Raw genomic sequence first — 27079 nt, 5'->3', positions numbered from 1 at the left:
GACAAAAGACTCGGGAGGCTTATTGATACGTCTCCGACGTATCGATAATTTCTTATGTTCTATGCCATATTATTGATGATACCTACATGTTTTATGCACACTTTATGTCATATTCGTGCATTTTCTGGAACTAACCTATTAACAAGATGCCGAAGTGCCAGTTGGTTTTCTCGCTGTTTTTGGTTTCGAAATCCTAGTAACGAAATATTCTCGGAATCGGACGAAATCAAGACCCAGGTTCCTATTTTCACCGGAAGCATCCGGAACACCCGAGAAGGACTCGTGAGGGGGCCACGGGCCCACCAAACTACAGGCCGGCGCGGCCGAGAGGGGGGCCGCGCCGCCCTATAGTCCGGCCCCCCGTCAGCCCTCCCGCGCCGCCTCTTCGCCTATATAAAGCCCCCGGATCGAAAACCCCGAGGCGAAAAACCACGATACGGAAAACCTTCCGAGCCGCCGCCATCGCGAAGCCAAGATCCGGGGGACAGGAGTCTCCGTTCCGGCACCCTCGCCGGAGTGGGGAAGTGCCCCGGAAGGGTTCTCCATCGACACCGCTGCCATCTCCACCGCCATCTTCATCACCGCTGATGCTCCCATGAGGAGGGAGTAGTTCTCCATCGAGGCTCGGGGCTGTACTCGGTAGCTATGTGGTTAATCTCTTCCATGTACTTCAATACAATGATCTCATGAGCTGCTTTACATGATTGAGATTCATATGAGTTTTGTATCACAATTCATCTATGTGCTACTCTAGTGATGTTATTAAAGTAGTTCTATTCCTCCTGCACGTGTGTAAAGGTGACTAGTGTGTGCACCGTGTGGTTCTTGTCATAGGCTATGATCATGATCTCTTGTAGATTGTGGAGTTAATTATCATTATGATGGTATTGATGTGATCTATTCCTCCTACATATGCATGAAGGTTACGGTGTGCATGCTATGCTAGTACTTGGTTTAGTCTGTTGATCTATCTTACACTAAAGGTTACTAAAACATGAGCATTATTGTGGAGCTTGTTAACTCCGGCATTGAGGGTTCGTGTAATCCTACGCAATGTGTTCATCATCCAACAAAAGTGTAGAGTATGCATTTATCTATTCTGTTATGTGATCAATGTTGAGAGTGTCCACTAGTGAAAGTGTAATCCCTAGGCCTTGTTCCTAAATACCGCTATCACTGCTTGTTTCATCGTTTTATCGCGTTACTACTGCTGCGTTACTACTGCTCACATTACTACGCTACCATATTACCACCATCAACTACACGCCGTTACTCATTGCTCATATTTATTCATACCACTTGTATTTCACTATCTCTTCGCCGAACTAGTGCACCTATTAGGTGTGTTGGGGACACAAGAGACTTCTTGCTTTGTGGTTGCAGGGGTTGCATGAGAGGGATATCTTTGACCTCTTCCTCCCCGAGTTCGATAAACCTTGGGTGATCCACTTAAGGGAAAACTTGCTCGCTGTTCTACAAACCTCTCGCTCTTGGGGGCCCAACACTGTCTACAGGAAAGGAGGGGAACGTAGACATCAAGCTATTTTCCGGCGCCGTTGCTCGGGAGGAAAGGTAAAAGGCTCTCATACTACGGTCCCGTGTAAAGTATTTTTCCGGCGCCGTCGTGTGTGTGCTCGAAGTTATTTCCTTTAGATCCTGCAATTGCATCTTTTTGTTTCTTGTTTACACTAGTTTGGCATAATGGACAACAATGAGCTTCTTATTCTATTTCCTGATTTAAAACATGGATTGTTTGATGCGAAAATTAAAAAACCTATGAAATCTTATTTGCATGCTGGTAGTAATATTAGTATGAACGCTTTGAACACCATTGTTGATAATGATATAGAAAGTTCTAAGCTTGGGGAAGCTGGTTTTCATGATATTTTTAGTCCCCCAAGCATTGAGGAGAAAATTTTCTTTGATGATACTTTGCCTCCTATTTCGATGATTATAATGATAGTGGTCTTTTGATGCCACTTACTACGGAGAGTAAATTTTGTTGTGATTATACTATGCCTCCTACACTTGATGAGAATAATAATGATAGCTACTTCGTTGAATTTGCTCCCACTATTACTAATAAAATTGACTATGCCTATGTGGAGAGTAATAATTTTATGCATGAGACTCATGATAAGAATGCTTTATGTGATAGTTATATTGTTGAGTTTGCTCATGTTGCTACTGAAAGTTATTATGAGAGAGGTAAATATGGTTGTAGAAATTTTCATGTTACTAAAACACCTCTCTATGTGCTGAAATTTTTGAAGCTACACTTGTTTTATCTTCCTATGCTTGTTACTTTGCTCTTCATGAACTTGTTTATTTACAAGATTCCTATGCATAGGAAGCATGTTAGACTTAAATGTGTTTTGAATTTGCCTCTTGATGCTCTCTTTTGCTTCACATACTATCTCTTGCGAGTGCATCATTAAAACTCGCCGAGCCCATCTTAATGGCTATAAAGAAAAGAACTTCTTGGGAGATAACCCATGTGTTATTTTGCTACAGTACTTTGTTTTATATTTGTGTCTTGGAAGTTGTTTACTACTGTAGCAACCTCTCCTTATCTTAGTTTTATGTTTTGTTGTGCCAAGTAAAGTCTCTATGGTAAAGTTGATGCTAGATTTGGATTGCTGCGCAGAAACAGCATTGTCTGTCTGTCACGAATCTGGGTCTAATTCTCTGTAGGTAACTCAGAAAATTATGCCAATTTACGTGAGTGATCCTCAGATATGTACGCAACTTTCATTAGTTTTGAGTTTTTCCATTTGAGCAAGTCTGGTGCCATTTTAAAATTCGTCTTTACGGACTGTTCTGTTTTTGACAGATTCTGCCTTTTATTTCGCATTGCTTCTTTCGCTGTGTTGGGTGGATTTCTTTGTTCCATTACCTTCCCAGTAGCTTTGAGCAATGACCAGAAGTGTTAAGAATGATTGTGTCACCTCTGAACATGTGAGTTTTTGATTATGCACTAACCCTCTAATGAGTTTGCTTAAAGTTTGGTGTGGAGGAAGTTTTCAAGGGTCAAGAGAAGAGGATGATATACTATGATCAAGGAGAGTGAAAACTCTAAGCTTGGGGATGCCCCGGTGGTTCACCCCTGCATATTTCAAGAAGACTCAAGCGTCTAAGCTTGGGGATGCCCAAGGCATCCCCTTCTTCATCGACAAATTATCAGGTTCCTTCTCTTGAAACTATATTTTTATTCGGTCACATCTTATGTACTTTACTTGGAGCGTCTGTTTGTTTTTGTTTATGTTTGAATAAGTTCATCATGCTTGTGTGGGAGAGAGACACGCTCCGCTGGTTCGTATGAACACATGTGTTCTTAGCTCATAGTATTCATGGCGAAGGTTAAAACTGCTTCGTTCATTTTTATATGGTTGGAATTGGAAAATGCTACATGTAGTAATTGGTATGATGTCTTGAATAACTTGATACTTGGCAATTGTTGTGCTCTTATTTAAGCTCTTGCATCATATACCTTGCACCTATTAGTGAAGAAATACATAGAGCTTGTTAAAATTTGGTTTGCATGAGTGGTTTCTCTAGAGTCTAGATATTTTCTAGTAAGATGTTTGAACAACAAGGAAGACGATGTATAGTTTTATGATGCTTGTAATATGTCTTTTATGTGAGTTTTGTCTGTACTAGTTCGTACTTGTGTTTGCTTCAAACAACCTTGCTGGCCTAAACCTTGTATCGAGAGGGAATACTTCTCATGCATCCAAAATACTTGAGCCAACCACTATGCCATTCGTGTCCACCATACCTACCTACTACATGGTATTTATCCGCCATTCCAAAGTAAATTGCTTGAGTGCTACCTTTAAAATTCCATCATTCACCTTTGCAATATATAGCTCATGGGACAAATAGCTTAAAAACTATTGTGGTATTGAATATGTACTTATGCACTTTATCTCTTATTAAGTTGCTTGTTGTGCGATAACCATGCTTCCGGGGACGCCATCAACTATTCTTTGTTGAATATCATGTGAGTTGCTATGCATGTCCGTCTTGTCTGAAGTAAGAGAGATCTACCACCTTAATGGTTGGAGCATGCATATTGTTAGAGAAGAACATTGGGCCGCTAACTAAAGCCATGAATCATGGTGGAAGTTTCAGTTTTGGACACACATCCTCAATCTCGTATGAGAATAATAATTGTTGCCACATGCTTATGCATTAAAGAGGAGTCCATTATCTGTTGTCCATGTTGTCCCGGTATGGATGTCTAAGTTGAGAATAATCAAAAGCGAGAAATCCAAAATGCGAGCTTTCTCCTTAGACCTTTGTACAAGCGGCATGGAGGTACCCCATTGTGACACTTGGTCAAAACATGTGCATTGCAAAGATCCGGTAGTCCAAGCTAATTAGGACAAGGTGCGGGCACTATTAGTATACTATGCATGAGACTTGCAACTTGTAAGATATAATGTACATAACTCATATGCTTTATTACTACCGTTGACAAAATTGTTTCATGTTTTCAAAATAAAAGCTCTAGCACAAATATAGCAATCGATGCTTTCCTCTTTGAAGGACCATTCTTTTACTTTTATTGTTGAGTCAGTTCACCTATTTCTCTTTACCTCAAGAAGCAAACGCTTGTGTTAACTATGCATTGATTCTTACATACTTGCTTATTGCATTTGTTATATTGCTTTGCATTGACAACTATCCATGAGATATACATGTTACAAGTTGAAAGCAACCGCTGAAACTTAATCTTCCTTTGTGTTGCTTCAATACCTCTACTTTGAATTATTGCTTTATGAGTTAACTCTTATGCAAGACTTATTGATGCTTGTCTTTAAGTACTATTCATGAAAAATCTTTGCTTTATGATTCATTTGTTTACTCATGTCATTACCATTGTTTTTGTCGCTGCATTCATTACATATGTTTACAATATGATCAAGTTTATGATGGCATATCACTTCAGAAATTATCTTTGTTATCGTTTTACCTGCTCGGGACGAGCAGAACTAAGCTTGGGGATGCTTGATACGTCTCCGACGTATCGATAATTTCTTATGTTCTATGCCATATTATTGATGATACCTACATGTTTTATGCACACTTTATGTCATATTCGTGCATTTTCTGGAACTAACCTATTAACAAGATGCCGAAGTGCCGATTGCTTGTTTTCTGTCTTTTGGTTTCAGAAATCCTAGTAACGAAATATTCTCGGAATCGGACGAAATCAAGACCCAGGTTCCTATTTTCACCGGAAGCATCCAGAACACCCGAGAAGGACCAGAGGGGGGCCACAGGCCCACCAAACTACAGGCTGGCGCGGCCAGAGGGGGGGCCGCGCCGCCCTATAGTCTGGCCCCCCTGTCAGCCCTCCTGCGCCGCCTCTTCGCCTATATAAAGCCCCTGGATCGAAAACCCCGAGGCGAAAGAACCACGATACGGAAAACCTTCCAGAGCCGCCGCCATCGCGAAGCCAAGATCCGGGGGACAGGAGTCTCCGTTCCGGCACCCTGCCGGAGTGGGGAAGTGCCCCCGAAGGGTTCTCCATCGACACCGCTGCCATCTCCACCGCCATCTTCATCACCGCTGCTGCTCCCATGAGGAGGGAGTAGTTCTCCATCGAGGCTCGGGGCTGTACCGGTAGCTATGTGGTTAATCTCTTCCATGTACTTCAATACAATGATCTCATGAGCTGCTTTACATGATTGAGATTCATATGAGTTTTGTATCACAATTCATCTATGTGCTACTCTAGTGATGTTATTAAAGTAGTTCTATTCCTCCTGCACGTGTGTAAAGGTGACTAGTGTGTGCACCGTGTGGTTCTTGTCGTAGGCTATGATCATGATCTCTTGTAGATTGTGGAGTTAATTATCATTATGATGGTATTGATGTGATCTATTCCTCCTACATATGCATGAAGGTTACGGTGTGCATGCTATGCTAGTACTTGGTTTAGTCTCGTTGATCTATCTTACACTAAAGGTTACTAAAACATGAGCATTATTGTGGAGCTTGTTAACTCCGGCATTGAGGGTTCGTGTAATCCTACGCAATGTGTTCATCATCCAACAAAAGTGTAGAGTATGCATTTATCTATTCCGTTATGTGATCAATGTTGAGAGTGTCCACTAGTGAAAGTGTAATCCCTAGGCCTTGTTCCTAAATACTGCTATCACCGCTTGTTTACTGTTTTACTGCGTTACTACTGCTGCGTTACTATCGCTGCGTTACTATCGCTACCATATTACCACCATCAACTACACGCCGTTACTACTGCTCATATTTATTCATACCACTTGTATTTCACTATCTCTTCGCCGAACTAGTGCACCTATTAGGTGTGTTGGGGACACAAGAGACTTCTTGCTTTGTGGTTGCGGGGTTGCATGAGAGGGATATCTTTGACCTCTTCCTCCCTGAGTTCGATAAACCTTGGGTGATCCACTTAAGGGAAAACTTGCTGCTGTTCTACAAACCTCTGCTCTTGGGGGCCCAACACTGTCTACAGGAAAGGAGGGGGAACGTAGACATCACTTATCTAGGAGGGCCTTATCTGGGGGGATGATGTGCAGGTAACCTTTTGTCACGGTTGGTGGCTGCAACCGGGACTAAAGCTGTCGGCAGGATAAGGATGCGTCGGTAACCTTTTGTCACGGTTGGTGGCTGCAACCGGGACTAAAGTCAGTCGGCAGGATAAGGATGCGTCGGTAACCTTTTGTCACGGTTGGTGGCTGCAACCGGGACTAAAGCTGCTCGGCAGGATAAGGAAGCGTGGGTGGACGCACTGCTCGATGAGATAAAGCATGTAGCGCACGACGCCCTGTCGAAGGAACAAGACAAAGTAGAAGCGGTGCCGTGCCTATAAAAGGAGCATCAATACGCCTTGCCAAGAAGGTCAACAAGCCAAGCACAGTTTCATTCCCATGGATGAAGGAAAGGGTTGGGAAATCTCCCGTGGCGCAGCTTCTCGAAGATGTCGTTGGTGCACACGCCCTACGGCATCTTCGGAAGCTGCTCCTCGGAAAAATTTCCCTGCAAGCCCGTGAAAGAATACATTATATGAAAGAATACTCCGTCTCCTCTAACAGTGTTACATCGCCATCTAGTGTTGTGATCTTCTACGCCGTAGCCATGGAGAATCTTCATCATTTAGTAAGATGCTTGGGTCAATTTTCACCGTGAAGGGCGGAATTTCTTTAAACTTATTATAATCTTCTGACATGTCTGTCTTGTCATCCACTCCCACGATGTTTCTTTTCCCCGAAAGAACTATGTGGCGCTTTGGCTCCTCGGTTGATGTATTCTTTTGTTGATTTGTTTTTCTTGATTTGCTAGACATGTCCTTCACGTAGAAAACTTGAGCCACCTCGCTGGCTAGGACAAATGGCTCGTCAAGGTACGCAAGATTGTTGGGATCCACTGTTATCATACCGTACTTATCATCAATATGTATACCGCTGAGCTTCACCCATTTGCACCGAAACAAAGGGACCTTAAAAGTGGGACCGTAGTCAAGTTCCCATATCTCCTCTATGTATCCATAATATGTGGTGGTCTGCCCATTCTCGTCTTTTGCATCGAAGCGGACACCGCTGTTTTGGTTGGTGCTCTTTTTATCTTGGTCGATCGTGTAAAATGTATTCCCATTTATCTCGTACCCTTGGAATGTACATATGTTTGAAGATGGTAACTCGGCCAACAAGAACAACTGCTCCACAACAGATGGGTCATTAATGAGATGTCTTTGCAACCAATCGCCGAAGGTATTCATGTGTTGACATGTAATCAAGGACTCGGGTTGCCCCGGGTTTATTTCTCGTAAAGCATTCTTATGTTTCTCGATGTACGGAGCCACCAAGATGGAATTGTATAGAACCGTGTAGTGTGCTTGATTGAAAGAAATCTTGTCCCCGCACACCATTGATTTCCTTCCTAGTGTGCCTTTTCCAGTCAGCCTCCCCTCATACCGAGATTCAGGAACACCAATCGGCTTAAGGTCAGGAAGAAAGTCAACACAAAACTCAATGACCTCCTCAGTTCCGTAGCCCTTTGAGATACTTCCTTCCGGCCTAGCTCGGTTATGAACATATTTCTTTAAGACTCCCATGAACCTCTCGAATGGGAACATATTGTGTAGAAATACAGGACCGAGAATTCTAATCTCTTCAACTAGGTGAACGAGGAGGTGCGTCATAATATTGAAGAAGGATGGTGGGAACAACAACTCGAAGCTGACAAGACATTGGACCACATCTTCCTGTAATCCCGACAAAGTTTCTGGATCCATTACCTTCTGAGAAATTGCGTTGAGGAATGCACATATCTTCACAATGGCTAGTCGAACATTTTCTGGTAGAAGTCCCCTCAATGCAACCGGAAGCAATTGTGTCATAAGCACGTGACAGTCATGGGACTTCAGGTTTTGGAATTTTTTCTCCTTCATATTTACTATCCCCTTTATATTCGACGAGAAACCAGACGGAACCTTGATACTGAATAGGGCTTCAAAAAAGATCTCCTTCTCTTGTTTGGTAAGAGCGTAGCTGGCAGGCCCTACAAACTGCCCTGGATATTTGCCGTTTCGTCCTTTATGAAGTTCCTGGTCCTCCCGTGCTTCTGGTGTATCTTTTGTCTTTCCATACACGCCCGTAAAACCTAGAATATTCACACAAAGATTCTTGGTCGGGTGCATCACGTCGATTGCGGAGCGGACTTCCAGGACTTTCCGGTATTCTAGCTCCCAAAAAATAGATTTCTTCTTCCACATGGGCGCGTGTCCGTCGGCGTCTTTCGGAACAGGTCGACTCGCCTGGACCCTTTCCAAAGATAACATTTAAATCCTTGACCATGTCAAATATATCAGCACCACTACGGGGGACAGGCTTCGGACGGCGGTCCGCCTCGCCATCGAAATGCTTTCCTTTTTTCCTTAAGGGATGCTTGCGCGGAAGGTAACGACGATTGAACGGGTACACAACTTTTCTCGCTTTTTCCCAAATATTTACTTCCAGTCTCATCTAAACAAGGTGTGTGCATGCATTGTATCCTTTGTTCGTCCTGTCCTGAAATGTTACCGAGAGCAGGCCAATCATTGATGGTTACGAATAGCAACCCTCGTAGGTCAAATTCTTGCTCGGTGTGCTCATCCCACACACGTACACCTGGTTTGGCCCACAACTCCAAAAGTTCATCGACTAATGGCCTTAGGTACACATCAATGTCGTTGCCCGGTTGCTTTGGGCCTTGGATAAGCACTGGCATCATAATGAACTTCCGCTTCATGCACAACCAAGGAGGAAGGTTATAGATACATAGAGTCACGGGCCAGGTGCTGTGACTGCAGCTCTGCTCCCCAAAAGGATTCATGCCATATGTACTTAGACCAAAGTATAAGTTCCTTGCCTCAGCTGCAAAATCCGGGAACTCTCTCCCGATGTTTCTCCACTGCCGACCATCAGCGGGGTGCCTCAACATCGCGTCTTTCTTACGTTCTTCCATGTGCCATCGCAACAACTCGGGCATGCTCTTTGTTTCTGAATAAACGTTTCAACCGTGGTATTATTGGAGCATACCACATCACCTTCGCAGAACCCTCTTCCTGGGTGGCTCGCCCTCAACATCACCAGGGTCATCTTTTCTGATCTTATACCGCAATGCACCACATATCGGACATTTATTCAAATTCTCGTACTTCTCACCGCGGTAGAGGATACAGTCATTAATGCATGCATGTATCTTCTGCACATCTAATCCTAGAGGGCAGATAAGCTTCTTTGCTTCATATGTACTGACGGGCAACTCATTATTTCTTGGAAACAACTTCTTTAATATTATCATCAATTTCTCAAATCCCGAGTCAGTCACACCGACCTCTGCCTTCCATTTCAGCAATTCCAATATGCTACCCAGCTTTCTATGCCCATCTTCACAACTTGGGTACAACAATTTGTGGTGGTCCTCTAACATCTTGTCGAACTGCAACCTCTCCTTATCCGTGCCACAGTCTCTTCTTGCATCAGAAATGGCCCGACGAAGATCATCGTCAACAGGATCATCTGATGCCTGTTCTTCACCTCCTTCTTCTTCATTGTCGTCCATTGCGGTATCAAAGCATTCAGAGAACATAGATCGGTACTGGTCATCATTATCTTCTTCCTCATCGCCGTCTTCCATCATAACCCCTTCTTCTCCGTGCTTGGTCCAAACATTATAGCTGGACATGAATCCAAACCGAAGCAGGTGGCTCTTAATGTCTCTTGAGCAAGAGTAATCCTTCTCGTTCTTACATTTTAGACATGGACAGCACATAAAACCTTGCTTCGACTTGTTGGCCTCGGCCACAAGCAGGAAAGAATTCACGCCCTCTCCGAAAGCGGGAGCACATCGGTTACCGTACATCCATGGATGACTCATCCGCATCATAAGTACAATTATATATGTATCGGATGCAATCACCTTGCTAAAATTAGTATTGTACGGACTATGCATATATATATAGTCGAGAAAATAGTTGCTAACCTTTTAGGATCAAAAAGAGGAGAAATCTTATCAAATAAAACCAAGTGGCATCCCTCTCACAAGCATTCCATCAAACACCTCTTGTGCACATGTAGAAAAAAATGAGCTAGCATACACCTCCACCTTCACCACCAAGGAAAATATGAGGTGGGGGGGGGGGGTGGTGGCTGCTTCTATATATATAGGCATGGCCCTTTTGTCGCGGGCCGTATTACGACCCGCGACAAAAGGGGTGCCGACAGGAGGCGCCAGCCCTCAGACCCTTTTTGTCGCGGGTCGTAATACGGCCCGCGACAAAAGGGCGCGACACCACATGGTTTCGGGGCGACGTGGCCATGCCATTTGTCGCGGGTGCAGGCGCGCCCGCGACAAAAGGCTCCCACGGAAGCCCTGTTTTCCACTAGTGTCCCAAACGAATCTTGTACAGTATATAGATTTGATGAGGAACGGTATTAAGTGAAACCTCAAGAAAAATCCCATCATTAAAATCAACGAGAATTTCTATTCCCATAGCAGAGTATTCTAATAGTCATGGCATGCATTCCAATACTATATGCTTTCTTTTCCTACAACTTTTTCATGTATGAATCAAAAGAGCCCTAACTTCACACCGGAATCACTGAACTGCCTTCTGAATTATGGGTATATACTGTACTACCAAGCAAAACCAATGGACAAACGCATCACAATTGATCCGATCAAATGCCATCTTCTTTGCTGCATAAATTACTGGCCACGTCCAAATCAACAACAGAAGTCGATGCAATACGAACAACGATTATGCACAGGGGCGGAGCTCCCAGTAGGGCAAGGTAGGGCAGCCGCCCTACCTTGATTTTTGGTGAATACACTTAGATGCACGTGTTTTTTCTGAAAATTTTGAGTGGTCATACATTGAAAACGGACTCCGTATGAGAAAGTTATGCGTGTTTCAGTAAAAACACTGCGCAAAATCGATTACAGGCCAAAAACATAGACTATTTTTACCTCCAAATATAAACTCATATTCTAGATTCAATGTGAATAATATTGCTTGTATTACAGAGATTTATCATTGAATGTATCCTAGTATATACAAGATAAACTCGAGTTATTTATTATACATAGTTGTAGAATTGAAGATTTTTAGATATTTTAAAGACAAGTAATACTTTCTCCGACCGCGTTATTACCCCATTAAGATGACATAGGATTTACCCGTGAGAACATCAACGATTTGAAGGAATTTTCTAGCAACAAAAATAATCAAAATCGAGTTGCGCATCGAACGAGGGATAATCAAACGTCTTGATTATTTGAATTACATCATATTTTTTAAGAAGATGTAAAGCTTTACCGTTGAGTTAGCATTATTGGTATGTTTTTTTAGGTTATACTTATAATCAAATATATTTTTATTGTATTGAGGTATTACTACTTTTTAGGACTATTTGGTATTTGCATCATTCAAAGTTCGCCCTACCTTAGATTTTTTTCGTCCTTCGCCACTGATTATGCATGGTGGCTAGTCACGCCGCCTCGCACGCGCGGACATTTTCCTTGGGCTTGACCTCGACTCGACGACGTCCTCCCTTGCCCCGTCCATCCAGATGATGCACCGGAGGCACTTCCCCTGGGTGAGCAGCTCGAACGCCGTGTTGATCTCGTCCAAGCCCATCTCGTGCGTCACGAACTCCTCCAGCTCCAGCTCCCTGTCGAGATACTTCTGTGCCAGGATGGGGATGTCGGTCTTGGGCTTGAGCCCGCCGAAGAGCGAGCCGACGACCGATCTGCCCCGGAGGATGTCGTGCCAAGGTATGCCGATGGTAGCGGCGCCGCTGGCGAGGCCGAGCACGATCGTCTTCCCCCAACCCTGGATCCGTCCATCAGGCAATTTGGAAAAGAAACACAGAATTCAGTAGCTTCGTGCCTGCCAACCGCCATATAACGAAAGCGCAAAGGTGAATCACATGAGCCATCCCTACCAATCGGGAACTTTGGAACGCTTCCGCCACGACGGTCGTCGAGCCGATGCACTCGAAGCAATAATCCGCACCACCGCCGGTCATCTCCTTGATGACCTGGACAAAGATCGATCGTTGAAAATATATACTCGTTACTAGCAACTACTCCCTCTAGTTTGTTAAAACATACTACGTTATGGAACAGAGGATGTAAATGCCAAGAATACATGAAGAATCGGTATATATGCTGATCTGTTCGGACCCTCGCTGACGCTTTTCCCCCCAATATCGTTCGGGTTGATGAAGTCGGTGACACCCAGCCTCTTACCTGCAATTGTTCAATATGCTGACGATTTTTCTTGACAGAAACTGAATTACAAGTCTAGAGAATAATTTGTGCTCTTATTAATTGTCGTACCGATCACGCGCTTTTCCGGGTTCAGATCAACTCCAACGATCCTCTTGGCCCCGCGCATCCGGCACCCTTGTGCTACCTGCCATCATAGATCGAGTTTTGTGTTCAGTGTTTTCTACTGTACTTGGACACCGAATTATCACCAGACTAAGTTTTCGTTACCGCTAGCCAACGGCGCCTAGACCAAACACGGCGACACTCGACCCTGGCTCCACCGCCGCCACTTTCCACGCCGCACCAACTCCTGCGTCAACCAATGTTAGTTAGCACAGGAAAGTAGGTCGCGGGTCAGTGATGAGCCAGTGCATGATTGGTAGTTACCGGTGGAGACGCCGCAGCTGAGCAGGCAGGCCATCGCCGGTGAAACGCCGGGCTCGAGCCTGACGACATGGGCAACGTCCACGACAGTGTACTCCGTAAAGCTGGAGACGGAGATGAAGTTGTGGATGGGCTCGCCGGTGGCCGGGTACGAGAAGAGCGTCGTGCCGTCACGCGGCATGCCAGGGCGGTCCGGGAGCCCCGAGCAGATGTTGCTGCGGTCCGAGAGGCAATCGGGGCAGTCGCCGCACTGCGCTGAGAACACCGGAACCACCATGTCTCCGACGGCCACCTCTACCACCCCGTCCCCCACGCTCTCGACCACTCGATCTGCGAGAACCACACACGATTGATCGAACAAGTAGATCGTGGATTAATCTCCAGTGTTTTTGTCAGGTTGGTCATTGTTTGGTCATGGCTTGCTGGTAGGCCACTTAATCACAAAACATATGTTACTGTTTATCAATTTTTCAGACGTCAATACTTCGTTAACTTAATATACTCTTGCCCTTTTGTTATCAGCAATCCACTGAGGTCGATGTGTACTGGTTCCACTGTTCGTTTAATAATGGAATCAGAGCTAGCTAAGGTTGGTACTGACGATATTTAGCTCAAGTGACGAATTTCTGCAGCCAACACAACTCATCCATCAAGAATTAGGTCGCCGATGAAGGCATGAGGCAATGGCACCCAGCCAAGTGTAGGTATATATATGTTGCTAATTAAGGTAGTGGGAGCGAAAGATCTTAAAAACTATATCTTTTGCAAGAGAAAATAGCGATCCTCATCATGGACTTGTACTAGACGTAGCAGCGGTGGTAGCATATCAAATTGTGCTGCAAAAGTTCCTAGAAATATTGTGTTGGAAACAACAAAATAAGGGCCCTTTTGTTGTGGCTTTTTTTGGCTTTTTGGCTTTGACAAAAACCAAAAAAGCACCTAAATAGATGTTTTTTTAGCTTTTTGCCTTGTTTCAAAAGAAAAAGAGCAAGCAAGGCATTCGGGGAAGGGATGGAACAAGTATGTACACGAAGGAAGTTACCTTTGCATCTGATGGGTTTCACCGCCGTATTCTGCTCCATGGTGTTCCCAGCAGCAAGAGCAAGTCGTCTCTACGACCGTGTGAGAGAAAAGGGCCGGTAGATGATAATGGCGCAATCATTCGTGGAAGTGGATGCTGAGATGGATGCCATTGTCTGGGAACTTCCGCTAAAAGCATAGCAGGTGTCATTGTCAGACGGTGGTAGTGCGTGTGCGCGCTAGATAAGGGCATCTCCAACGGCAACCCATTTCGGACGACCAAAATGATCGCGCGTATTGTTTCAATCGTCTCGCGGATAGGAAAATCGTCGTTTTTTGCGAGGGGTTTGTTTGCGCCAGGAAGCCCGCAACGGCCCAACGCATTTTGTTTTCTACCTTTTTTTCTTTTTTTATTTAAATATAGATACAAACATTACACAAACTAATACATAGTTTGGAACATGATTAAAACATTACAAAATGAGCAAACCTATCGGCCTCGCAGGTTTCTTCTGTTCGCTGCCAAGAAAGAACACTCTCGAGCACTCTCAATCACCCAAATTGAAAAATCAAGCTGGCTATGATAGCCATTTTGTTCTTACCAAGGGAGAACATACAAAAACATCCACTAGTGGCTTCAATTGGCCCGTGGCCATCTTTGCTGCAAAGAAATACCATTCAAACAACACTAGTCGTCGGTGTCATCGTCGGACTCGTCTGTGTGGTAGTGCCTCGGCAGGATGTTCTGTCGAACACCTTCACGACCATCTCGCAGTTGCCTTCGTAGAGGAACTAAGGAAGTTGAGCAGGCAGCCGGCCTCGAGGTTGTGGGCGCGGGCGAACTTGTCGCACCCGGTGTGCAGGTACATCTTGTCCTGCCCATCGAACAAGACTGTAAGGGTATATTGCCCCTATGTGTGGTTTTGGTAATTAATGACAATCCCTATGGACTAATGTTTTCATTGAGTTTATATAAAGGAATATTCCATAGGTACTACTTGTATTCCATGTGTTGGATTCAAGTATGGATGCCATGAAGATAAAGATACACCTTGTGTATTGGCATCAAGATCATCGATCAAGATAGTATGATAGAGCATGAGAAGATACAAGGTTGACCAATACAAAGAGTGAAGAATGGATTTAAGTTTGGTCAACACATGAAGCATGAAGAATGTGCCACGTGAAGTCACGTGGTATGCCCATGAGAGGATGACGGCAAGTGGTGATCGTCATCAAGGTTGAGTTGGGAAAGTTCAAGTTGAGCATCTCGAGAGGATCATATGCTTGAAGCTTGCCGTCCATTTGATGATAATGGACATGTGAAGATGTACATCAATGGAGCTTTCCCATCATAGTGTATGAGGGAGCATTTTTGAGTCTTCACGAAGTAACGATGATCAAGTAAGGCATTCCGGCTTGAGTATAGCTTGAAGAGCTATCATCAAGATCAAGCGGGATGCGCAAGGCAAAGGTATGGCCTTGCTAGGTTTTTCTTTTACCGGTCTCAAGGTGGTTGTTGGGAGACCGGATTATAGGATAGATAGCCGCACTATCAAGAGGGGCTTTCGGTTGGGTAACTTGATCGCATCGTCTTAGGGAGCTCAATCCTTTGCATACTTTGCATATCCCTATTGCTTCTTGGTGTTTCTCCGTGAGAGGTTCTTGAGCTTGTTGCTAGCTTTACAACAAGCCCAAGATCATCGAAAACGGAATCCGCATGCATCTTCTATTGCGTTTTCGAGTTTGGACATCTTCATTGTTTCTTGACGGTGGAAAGGAAAGCTCCTATCCCTTGTTGGGATTCTATTCGTCGTTATGTTTTCAACAAAATTGGTTTCATGTCAATCGGGGTCCGGACACAAAAGTTATCACAGTTTTTGTATAACATGTTTTTCCTGCTGGCCCGGTTTCTCACCCGGCGTGGCCGGCCGTCCCACCGGCCGGCCCGGTTCAAACCGGCCCGTGGACTGGTGCCAACCGGGCCATGTATTGTAAGACACAGAAGTGTCCCGGTCATGGCCCGGTCATAGGCCCGGTTTGGACCGGCCAGGTCCGGCCCCTCGTCCGTTCTGACCGGGCGGTGGACCGGCCTCCCCGACACAGGTTCTGCGCGACAAAACCCCGCCCCGGTCACGACCCGGCACCTGGTCCGGTCTGTGGCCCGGTCTGACCGGGTCCTACACCGGACGGCCCGGCCCTAGGCCCGGTTGACCGGCCTCCTCGACGGCTGACTCAACCCAACTTTTCCCCAACGGTTATATTTGCTCTTGGGTTATAAATAGCCCTTCTTCCACCTTGGGCTGTAGAAGTTCTTCCACTCTCTCTCCTCCAATATTGACTTTGAAGAACTTGCCCTCTCTCTTGATCCCCCCCATGATTCTTGCTCATTCTTGAGGGATCTAAGAGAGGAGATCTAGATCTACAATCCCCACCAATCCATTTCCCCTCTAAGTGAGGGGAACCCTTTGGCTCTAGATTTGGAGTCATTTGTTGATTTCCTCTTTGTTCTTCCTCTCTAATCTCATCCTAACATTTGTTGCTTTGGTGGGATTTGAGTGTGAAGGATTTGAACACCTCTAGTGTTCTTGCTTTGCATCATTGCATAGTGTTGAGTTCTCCACCACGATTAGTTCGAGTGAGAGACCGTGAGCTTGTTACTCTTGGAGGGAGACCTCCTAGTTGGCTTGGCGGTTGGTGCTCCGGTGATCTCTTCAAGGAAGATTGTGAAGAGGCCCAGGCTTCTCCTTCGTGGAGCTTGTGAAGTGGTTGTGGAGCTTGCCATCTCCGGAGTGGAGGAAAAGCTAACCATAAGGAAATGGCCGTTATCCTTCGTGGGTTTGGCTCGGAGAATAGGGTGAGCCTTCGTGGCGTTGGGGAATCCTTCGTGGGACCTCCACTCCTCCAAACGTGACGTACCTTCTTGCAAAGGAAGGGAACACGGGAATACATCCTCGTCTCCGCATGCCTCGGTTATTTCTATACCCGAGCTTTCTTTCCTTGTAATAGCCATCGCGCTTGAAGTACATATATCTTGCTATCACTTGTGCTACATATATATTGTGCCTATCTTGCTTAGCTCTAGTTATTGTTGTTGCACTTAGTTGAGCCTAGCATATTTTAGGGGTTGTGCTTGTAAACTAAACGTTAGTTTAATTCCGCATTCTTACAAGCCAAATCCGTAAGAGTTTTTAAACATCCACCCGACGCGAGCGGAAACTCAGGTCGCAACGTATGCGGAGACGCATCCGAAGCGCATATTTGGGACGCGTTTGCGTCTCTGCGGACAACCCGGTCACTATGCATCGGGCCGCTAGGACTGGTCCCAGATGCATTTTTCGAACGCGCAAACGTAAACTATCGCCCAACGTTCGTTTACGTCGCCTCGTTGGAGATGCCCTAAGATAGGAATGTGCACGGATTTTTCTCAGTCGCTTTGGCCTATATCCGGAGTCAGAAGGAGTCCACAAACATATAAAATCCCATCACTATGACTGAAACAAGTCCCGTTTAAGATTTTTAAGCGAAGATGTTTGTCCGGAGGTGGTGGATTTGTCGTTCTTCTCCGAATTCATCGATGGGAGCTGGCGGATCTTGGCCCAAGATGGCACGGGAACGTCACCTGGTCGACGTGCCACATCGACATGTGCCTCGCTGCTTGCAGCATGCCTAGTCATCAACTCACAAAATCTCATTGGCGATGATGCTTTTATGGATCTTGCAATGGTGGAGGCTCGGTTCTCTTCAGCGTCCATCTCGGCGGCACTGGAGTTGGGTGGCTGCTGGGTATTTCTCCGCCCCATTCCTAACGGAGAAGGAACCAAACTGGAAAAAAGTATTTCCTTGTTGCCATAATTCCAGCCATAATTCCAAAAAAACCTGGGGTATCGCCTTTGAGACTACATACTTTTTCCGCAGTAGTTGTTCCCATACACCATCCTCCGTTAATAACCTGGCCAGCCACTTTCCTAGCAAGGCTTTGGTTTTAAGTTCTAGATTATGAACACCAAGTCCACCTTGATATTTTGGACAACATACAATATTCTATTTTGTCAACCGATATTTTTTCTTCTCGCTATCCCCTTGCCAAAAGAATCTTGATCGGAAATAATCCAATCGGTGCGAGACTCCTTTGGGTAACTAGAAGAAAGAGATCATATACAATACCATATTTGTGAGTACTGAATTTATGAGGACTAATCTTCCCCCAAGGGATAGGAGCTTTCCTTTCCAACTAGTAAGGCGTTTCTGAAGTCGCTCTTCGACGATTTTCCATTCAGCCAAAGTAAGTCTCCGATGGTGAATCGGAATACCAAGATAGCAAATTGGAAAACAACAAAGCCCGCATCCGAATAGCTCGGCATATAGGTTGGCATCGTCTACGGCTTCGCCAAAACAAAACAACTCACTTTTATGGATGTTGATCTTAAGACCTAACAATTTCTCGAATGCTGAAAGAATTAACTTCAGATTACGTGCCTTTGCCAAATCATGATCCATAAATAGAATTGTATCATCGGCACACTGAAGAATTGATAAGCCCCCATCAACCAAATGGGGAACCACACCTTCAATTTGGCCATCGAACTTAGCTGGTTCAATTATAACTGCAAGCATATCCGCCACAATGTTAAAAAGCATTGGGGACAATGGATCACCTTGCCTCAACCCTTTTTTCGTCTAGAAGTATTTCCCAATGTTATCATTGACCTTTATGGCAACACTACAACCAAAAATGGCGTTATTAATTAGAGTGCGCCACTCACCATAAAATCCTTTTGAAAGGACACGGATGTCGCCTAGAGGGGGGGTGGTGAATAGGCGGTTTAAAACTTTTACGAGATGGGCTTAACAAATGCAGAATAAAACTAGCGTTTACTTTGTCAAGCCCAAAGCCTATATACAATGGTTCACCTATGTGCACCAACAACTTATGCTAAGCAATACAAGCAACTTATGTGATAGCAAGATATATATAACTTCAAGCATGATGGCTATCACAAGGTAAAGTGCATAAGTAAAGAGCTCGGGTATAGAGATAACCGAGGCACGCGGGAGACGACGATGTAGCCCGAAGTTCACACTCTTGCGAGTGCTACTCTCCGTTGGAGCGGTGTGGAGGACAAGTCACTCCAAATGCACGAGGGCCACCGTATTCTCCTCGAGAATTCCCACCAAGAGGGATGTCCTTGATCCACTATGTAACCTTAGAGAGGTTACCGAACCCGCACAAAGGTTGGGGCTATCTCCACAACTTAATTGGAGGCTCCCAACAAATTGCCACAAAGGCCTTGCCCTTGAAGAATCTCCACAACTTAATTGGAGTCCCCAAGAACCCCACTAAGATGCCACAAAAGCCTTGCCCTTGAAGATTCTCCACAACTTAATTGGAGTCCCCAAGTACACCACAAAGATGCCACAAAGGCCACTAAGCCGTCTAGGGTCCAAAGACCCAAGAGTAACAACCTTCTTGCTTTCACTTCCACGAATCACCGTGGAGAACTCAAACCGATGCACCAAATGCAATGGCAAGAACACCACAAAGATGCTCAAGTACTTCTCTCTCAAATTCCAACAAAACTACAAAAGCTATTGGGGGAATAAGAAAGGAAGAACAAATAGGAGGAGGAACACCAAATTTCTCCAAGATCTAGATCTAGTGGATTCCCCTCACAAAAAGAGGGATTTGATTGGTGAAGATGTAGATCTAGATCTCCTCTATCTATCTCTCAAATAGATGCAAGATTCATGGGAGGGAGAGGGAGATAGCAAGCTCAAAGAAGGTCAACAATGGAGGCAAAAACGAGCTCAAACGGTTAGGAAACTTTGGGGAAGAAGACCCCCTTAAATAGGGCAAGAGAAATCTGCCCGCGTTATGCACAAAACTCGTCAAAACCGGAACTTCCGATCATTTGGGGCGGAACTTCCGCCCCCCGGAAGTTCCGGCCAACTTCCGGGTGAAGTAGGGCGCCTCCGGAATGCTTACGGTATACTTTCTGCGTGCAGATTCGTCATTTCCGGAAGTTCACCGGAAGTAGGGCAGAAGTTCCGGAACTTCCGGCCAGCTTCCGGCCAAAAAAGTGCTTCACGAAAACTTCAATAACTTTTGCATCCGGACTCCGATTTTGATGATTTTGGGCTCGTTTCGAAGCTAGTAACAAGCTCTACAAGATCATGCAGGGAAAAATCATAGTCCAGTAAGGTAGGATAGAAATAAATGAAGAAAGGTTTGACCTATCTAAAATATACATGCCGGTAAAACCTCCAACCTCGAAAATGCAACAACTTGAGTTAGGAATGTCGGATTTGGGTGAAACCAATTTTGTTGTAAAGAAGATGAAAAGAGCTACCCCACAAAGAGTGAAAATCTTAAGAATAAGTGGGGTAGGTTTTTCTATGTAGTTTAGAGTGAAACCTCTCAATACGAGAAACCGAGAAAAACTCCAATATCGAAAACACAACAAGTGATTCATGCGGAATCCGTTTTCGATGAACTCGAGCTTGTCATGAGAATAAGCAGAAGCTCTAAAACATCACATGGATAAAATCGAAATAACAACTAAGAAAGATGATGCAAGGATGCAAAGGTTTGAGCTCTCTCCGAACGATACGATCGCGTTACTCACTTGAGAGCCCTCTTGATAGTACGGCAACTAAACTATAAAACGGTCTCCAACTACACTATGAGACCGGTGAGAAAGAAACCCTATCAAGAGCAAACCTTATACTTGAGCATTCCACTTGAGCTCGATGACGACGATCTTGACCTCAACAAGATGGAACGCCTTTCTTGATTGTGCTTGCTTGACGAAATCTTGTGGATTGCTCCCCCATAATCCATCATGGGAGAGCTTCTTCTTCGGTGCATCTTCACATATCCATGATCACCATAAGGATGGCAAGACTCAAGCAAAGGATCCCTTCGAGATGGCTCATCTTGAACTTGCACTTCATTTCGTTGATGTCTTGAAGTTAATCTCGAGGGCTCACTTCATCTTCATCTTCAAGACATACTTGAGACTTGATCTTCTTCATTTGGATGGCAAGACTCAAGCAAAGGATCTCTTCGAGATGGCTCATCTTGAACTTGCACTTCATTATGTTGATGTCTTGAAGTAACTTGAGGACTCACTTTATCTTCATCTTCAAGACATACTTGTCACTTGATATTCTTCATCAATTTCTTCATATTGCAACCTTGAAGCCAACAAATGGTTCAAGCATTGCCTATGGACAACACCTACAAATATAACTCAATGCAAACATTAGTCCATAGGGATTATCATTAATTACCAAAACCACACATGGGGGCTCCATGCACTTTCACCTTTCATCTGTAGTGTTTGTTGACCATTTAACTTTATCATAGGCTTTTTCAAAGTTGATTTTGAGTATGACTGCATTCGACTTTTTGCGGTGCATCTCATGAATTGTTTCATGCAAAGTGACAACTCCATCTAGGATGTATCTTCCTTGCATGAAAGCCGTCTGAGAAGGACGCACCACATGATCTGCCACTGAGTTTAGTCGAATAGTAGCTACTTTTGTAAAAAATTGAAACAAACATTTAAAAGACATATGGGTCTGTATTGTTGGATCCATTTCGCATGAGTAACTTTCGGTAAAAGAATGATTTTACCAAAATTGTACGGAATAGATCCAGTTGTTCCGCATGAAGCTCAGCAAACAATTCCAACAAGTCAGACCTGACAATATCCTAGAAAGACTGATATAATTCGGCTGGAAAGCCATCCGGTCCTGGTGCCTTATTATGCTCCATCAGAAAGACCGCCTTCCAAATCCCCTCCTAGGAATAAGGGGGGATTAGAATGGTATTTTCTTCTGGAGTCACCTGTGGGATATCACCCGTCCTAGATTCATCCAAGGATAGATCCGATTCTCAGGTTCGTCAAACAGACCCTTATAGTAAGATGTAATATAGGATTGAAGTTGCTCCTGGCCTTCGATCAAGCCCTCTTCCTGAACAAGAGAGTGAATACGTTTCTTTCTGTGTGTATCATTGGCAACACTATGAAAGTATCTCGTATTCGAATCTCCTTCCAACAAGAACTGGGCCTTAGATCTCTGGTACCATTTGAGTTCCTCTTCTCAAAGTAAACCGGCTAACTTTGCATTGTATTGACTTTTAAGTTTAATTTCTTGCACAGTCAGCGGCCGTACCTCAGCGATTGCCTCTAAATCATCAATGTATGATGTTAGGCTGAGTTTCTCTTGTTTGAGCTGCCTAGTCATGTGCCTAGCCCATCCCCCTAAGGTATCTACGCACCGAACATAGTTTATTATTCCACCTTTGGATTGGGGTGTTCCCGGCAACCGGCTTATCCCAAATGAATTTAATCATGTCCGAAAAACCATCCCGATGTAGCCATCCAAGTTCAAATTTGAATTGGCGTCTACGTTGCGGCAATGGTGACCCACACTAGTAACATATGGGTCTTCAATGACGGTATGATACTGATGGTTTGTAAATCCGTCAGCGATTGTCTTTTTATATGATGACAGGGCGTTTTCGCATCACAGATGGCGATTTGGGCCGCTCGGCCCGAAAAATTAGTGACGAGCGAGGTCTAAACATCAGCTATTGTGCAGAAATGAGCATCACGGGTGGTGGGCGGCCCGAACTGCTGAGTCAGCAGGGGGCGCGCGTCACAACAACTGGGCTTCGGGCCGGTGGACACACCTGACCCACACTCTGCACGCTCCTGTTCACATACTTTTCTGTCTGCCCGCCCAACGGTTCAAAGCGTGTAGCACTGGGACCCATATTTGTAAGGTGAGACAACCACTGTCTGCACATATGTACCTGGCCTGCATCACTCGGGCCTGCATGTCAGATGCCGACACGACCCACCTGCGTGGGGCCGTCCGTTCTGACAGTCTCCCAGCATGCGAAGTGGCCCACAACTGTCAGTACCACCAACATGGGTTCCACATGTCAGTTGCCATGCCAATTTGTTTTTCGCACGTGCTAGCACAAGTGTCTGCCTGCCGTCAATTCTGGACGCATGGCCCTGCATGTCAGAGCCTGCTGGGACCCTTCGCTGAAATTAACGACCCAACTAAGATAACGTGGCCGGCATTTATGGGCTTGTAGTAATGGGTCGGCTGCGATAACCAGGCCGGGCCGTGCTAACAAGCCATTATTAACACACCATGGGCTCGAAGTAACAACCCTTTTTGCAATTGTTTTTTGAGACGTTGCAGTAGTAATAACGGGCCGGGATAGTAAGGCCGCACATTTAGGCTGTTAAAAGGCTGACCGTAAGTGGGAAGAGAAGGACCACATAAACTGGCTTGTCGTTATGGGCCACCAAAAATGGGCCACTCCCATAACGGACCGCAAAAATTGGACCGTTCGTTAATGGGCCAATCCTATGCCGGACCGCCAGAATTGGGTCATCTACTAATGGGCCAGTCCGATGCCGGACCGCCAGAATTGGGCCTGGGCCATACCCATACCGGACCGATACAATTGGGCCGTCAATTAAGGACCGACACAATTGGGTCTTATACTCCGTGATGACTTCTTTACCTACTAATACTAATAAAGGAAGTAAGGTTTCTCTTCAAAATTTCGTTCGTTTTATTATTACTCCTATTTATCAGTCAAAATTACTTATGTTGCCACCGCTGAACGTGAAACGTTTTTCCAAAAATTGTAATTCTCGTCGCTGGTTGGCCGAACGTTCGCGCGAGCTGTGCTCGTTCGCGTGGGCTTCATCCTGAGCGATCGCTCTGGGTCAGGAACCGATCAAACGGCCCAATCACCAGCACCATCGCTAACATAAATTCATAAAAGTATTTGCAGGCAACCATTGATCGGGGATTGAATAGTCCCACATCGCTCCCTCACAATGATTCCAACCTGTTTATAGACGTTCGAATTTGCTTGAAATATCAGCAAGGTGAATCAAAAAAAGTAGCATCATTGTTGGATTGGTCTGAAATCTGTTGCCTGCATCACTGAAGGACGGCATTGCCCGGGAATCTTCCAGATCGTGAAAGGAGTAGAAGGTGCGGAACTGACGCGAGAGAAGAAGGATCCTAAAAGGAGAAGAGGGTGGGAAACTGCTCTGAGAGACTCACCAAGCGAAAGCCAGAGATCGGCTGGGACTGTCCCAGAGTCCAGAGGGAGGAGGGCGACGGGCCGGTTATTATGGAAATTGATGAGCTAATTCATTGCAATACTAGATAGCTAGGCAACATTTAATTTGCTAGGGAAAAGCCAACGCGGAAAATGTGCAATCTATCATCGGCTTATGTATGCATCAGGCTGAACTTTGCAAGCTTCTGTTTTAAATGTTGTTGGATCGGAGGGAATAATAAACTCTATGTACCGGATGGTGCACTTCGATGGATCTAGACCTAGGGGACGCCTGAGTGTCGAATGGTGCCACCGAGCAGAAAAATATAAATGCTCACGGTGGTGGGAGGATGATGGGAATTGATCAACGTTGTTTTCTTCTTGTGGGTGTAGTCAATCCGTAGCAACACACGTGTATTTGTGCTAGTAAGAACTCATGGGAAGAAAGTAAAATCAGAGAAAACTAGAAGAACATAAGAGAATTAGAGCATCTGCAACGATCCGACGTGAAATGGACATAAAAAGTATCTGTTTTTATTTGTTTGGATCGGGTCGCGGACACCAAAATTGGCTGAATGGATCCTTCTATCCGTTTGCATCTGGGGTTAGCCTCAACGTCCCGACATATTATTTTGGCACCATCGATGACTAGTAATGGAGATTAACGCTTTGTCGAGTCTCGCCGCCAACATTGCTGATTCCCCTACGCCTGGCAGGACGAAGATGTACGTGCCCTACGTCGAGGGGATGGGGGGAGGCGGAGGCCACGGCGTAGGATGACATCGGAGTTTTCCACCTAAAGCGGTAATAAGAGCTAGCACCCTCAACACGTTTATTTCCATTTAATCGAGAATTGCATTAAGGGGTCATATGTGTCTAACAATAATTTTCTCAGCCTTTGCTGGTATCTAAATAATTAGATTGAACGGTTCAGTGGATTAAAAAAAACTTATTTGTTTAAAAAATAGAAAAACCACCGAGCAAACATTAGTATAATGCAAATTGGGTTGTAAAAAATTAAATTTGTAAGCAAGTGCACCGCTTACATACTTTGAAACAGAACACGAATCATAATTTAAATTCATGAAAAGAAGGCATGATATACCTTATACTCCAGTGAGCCGTGACTCCTATCAATTAGATGGTGCTAACACCTTTGGTGTTCAGTCACTTGAATCCGCGCAATAAAAGGATTATCATGCTTAATCTGAAAACGTTTAGACACTTAGGGCTCCTTAGACTTATGGGATTTTTACAGTATTTGTGTGGGATGGTAATCCTATGGACTTTTTTTCTAAACAAGTCATTTGGTTTATAGGATTATATCCCACAGGAATTTTGTAGAACAAATTTTCTAGGAATAGCATAGGTGAAACCTCATGAAAAAAATCCTTCACTAAAATCAAAAGGAGTTTTACAACCATTAAAAGCGAGAAAAAGCTCGAACACCCAAGCCTACTTTCACGACATGATTGTGTTATAAATATATATTTATATTCAACAGATTGAACCCCAAATGTTTCGCACCCGCAACGCTCTCCACGGAGCTGTCTCTACTTCAATCTCCTCGAAATAGGCTTTCGCCCCGATATATTAATATAGCAAACCACCGATACAACGAACACGTTGGGGCCGCAGCACAACCAAGCCCCAAAATAAAAGACAAAGAAAGGAAAGAAAAACTAATGCCGACACCGGCAGATCGGTAAAAACGATGACGACCCGCAACCGCTGCGCCCTCCGAAGAAGTACCACCACGCTCCTAGCACGCCGAGGCGCCGCATACCAAGCAGCACCTTCACCAAGGGGACGACGACGACGCCGCTGCTGCCCGGACTAGTCCTAGGGTTTCGCCCGGTACGCGTAGGGGATTGAGGAGGAGGTACACCCGACGCCCTTCATGAAGGCAAGGTGACACCCGCAGGCGTCACCTCGTCGGTGTCGAGCATGCCGACAGGGATTTCTCCCGACCACCAACCCGACCACCCCAGACGCTCCGACGTGCTCCACCTAACATGCCGCTGATACGTCTCCAACGTATCGATAATTTCTTGTGTTCCATGCCACATTATTGATGTTATCTACATGTTTTATGCACACTTTATGTCATATTCGTGCATTTTCTGGAACTAACCTATTAACAAGATGCCGAAGTGCCAGTTGCTGTTTTCTGCTGTTTTTGGTTTCAGAAATCTTAGTAAAGAAATATTCTCGGAATTGGACGAAATAAAAGCCCAGAGGCCTATTTTCTCACGAAGCTTCCAGAAGACCGAAGACGAGACGAAGAGGGGCCACGGGGTGGCCAAACCCTAGGGCGGCGCGGCCCCACCCCCGGCCGCGCCGGCCTATGGTGTGGGCCCCCCGTGCCGCCTCTCGACTTGCCCTTCCGCCTACTTAAAGCCTCCGTGACGAAACCCCCGATACCGAGAGCCACGATACGGAAAACCTTGCCGAGACGCCGTCGCCGCCGATCCCATCTCGGGGGATCCCGGAGATCGCCTCCGGCACCCTCGCCGGAGAGGGGAATCATCTCCCGGAGGACTCTACACCGCCATGGTCGCCTCCGGAGTGATGAGTGAGTAGTCTACCCCTGGACTATGGGTCCATAGCAGTAGCTAGATGGTTGTCTTCTCCCCATTGTGCTATCATTGTCGGATCTTGTGAGCTGCCTATCATGATCAAGATCATCTATCCGTAATTCTATATGTTGCGTTTGTTGGGATCCGATGAATAGAGAATACTTGTTATGTTGATTATCAAAGTTAT

The 27079-nt window shown here is 45.1% G+C and overlaps 1 protein-coding gene across 1 annotated transcript; it reads right to left on the bottom strand.

Moving 5' to 3' along the window:
* Positions 1 to 12016: 12016 nt before the first annotated feature.
* LOC124672806 (alcohol dehydrogenase-like 7) lies at positions 12017 to 14270 on the bottom strand. Its single transcript, XM_047208978.1, is given in 7 exon segments — positions 12017 to 12364; positions 12477 to 12572; positions 12704 to 12783; positions 12874 to 12949; positions 13014 to 13114; positions 13192 to 13518; positions 14231 to 14270. Coding segments are annotated over 7 exon segments (1068 nt in total).
* Positions 14271 to 27079: the final 12809 nt, after the last annotated feature.

This window comes from Lolium rigidum, chromosome 7, assembly GCF_022539505.1.
Source record: "Lolium rigidum isolate FL_2022 chromosome 7, APGP_CSIRO_Lrig_0.1, whole genome shotgun sequence".
NCBI lineage: Eukaryota > Viridiplantae > Streptophyta > Magnoliopsida > Poales > Poaceae > Lolium > Lolium rigidum.
Note: the sequence above shows the minus strand (reverse complement) of the source record. Positions and strands in the feature narration are given on the sequence as shown.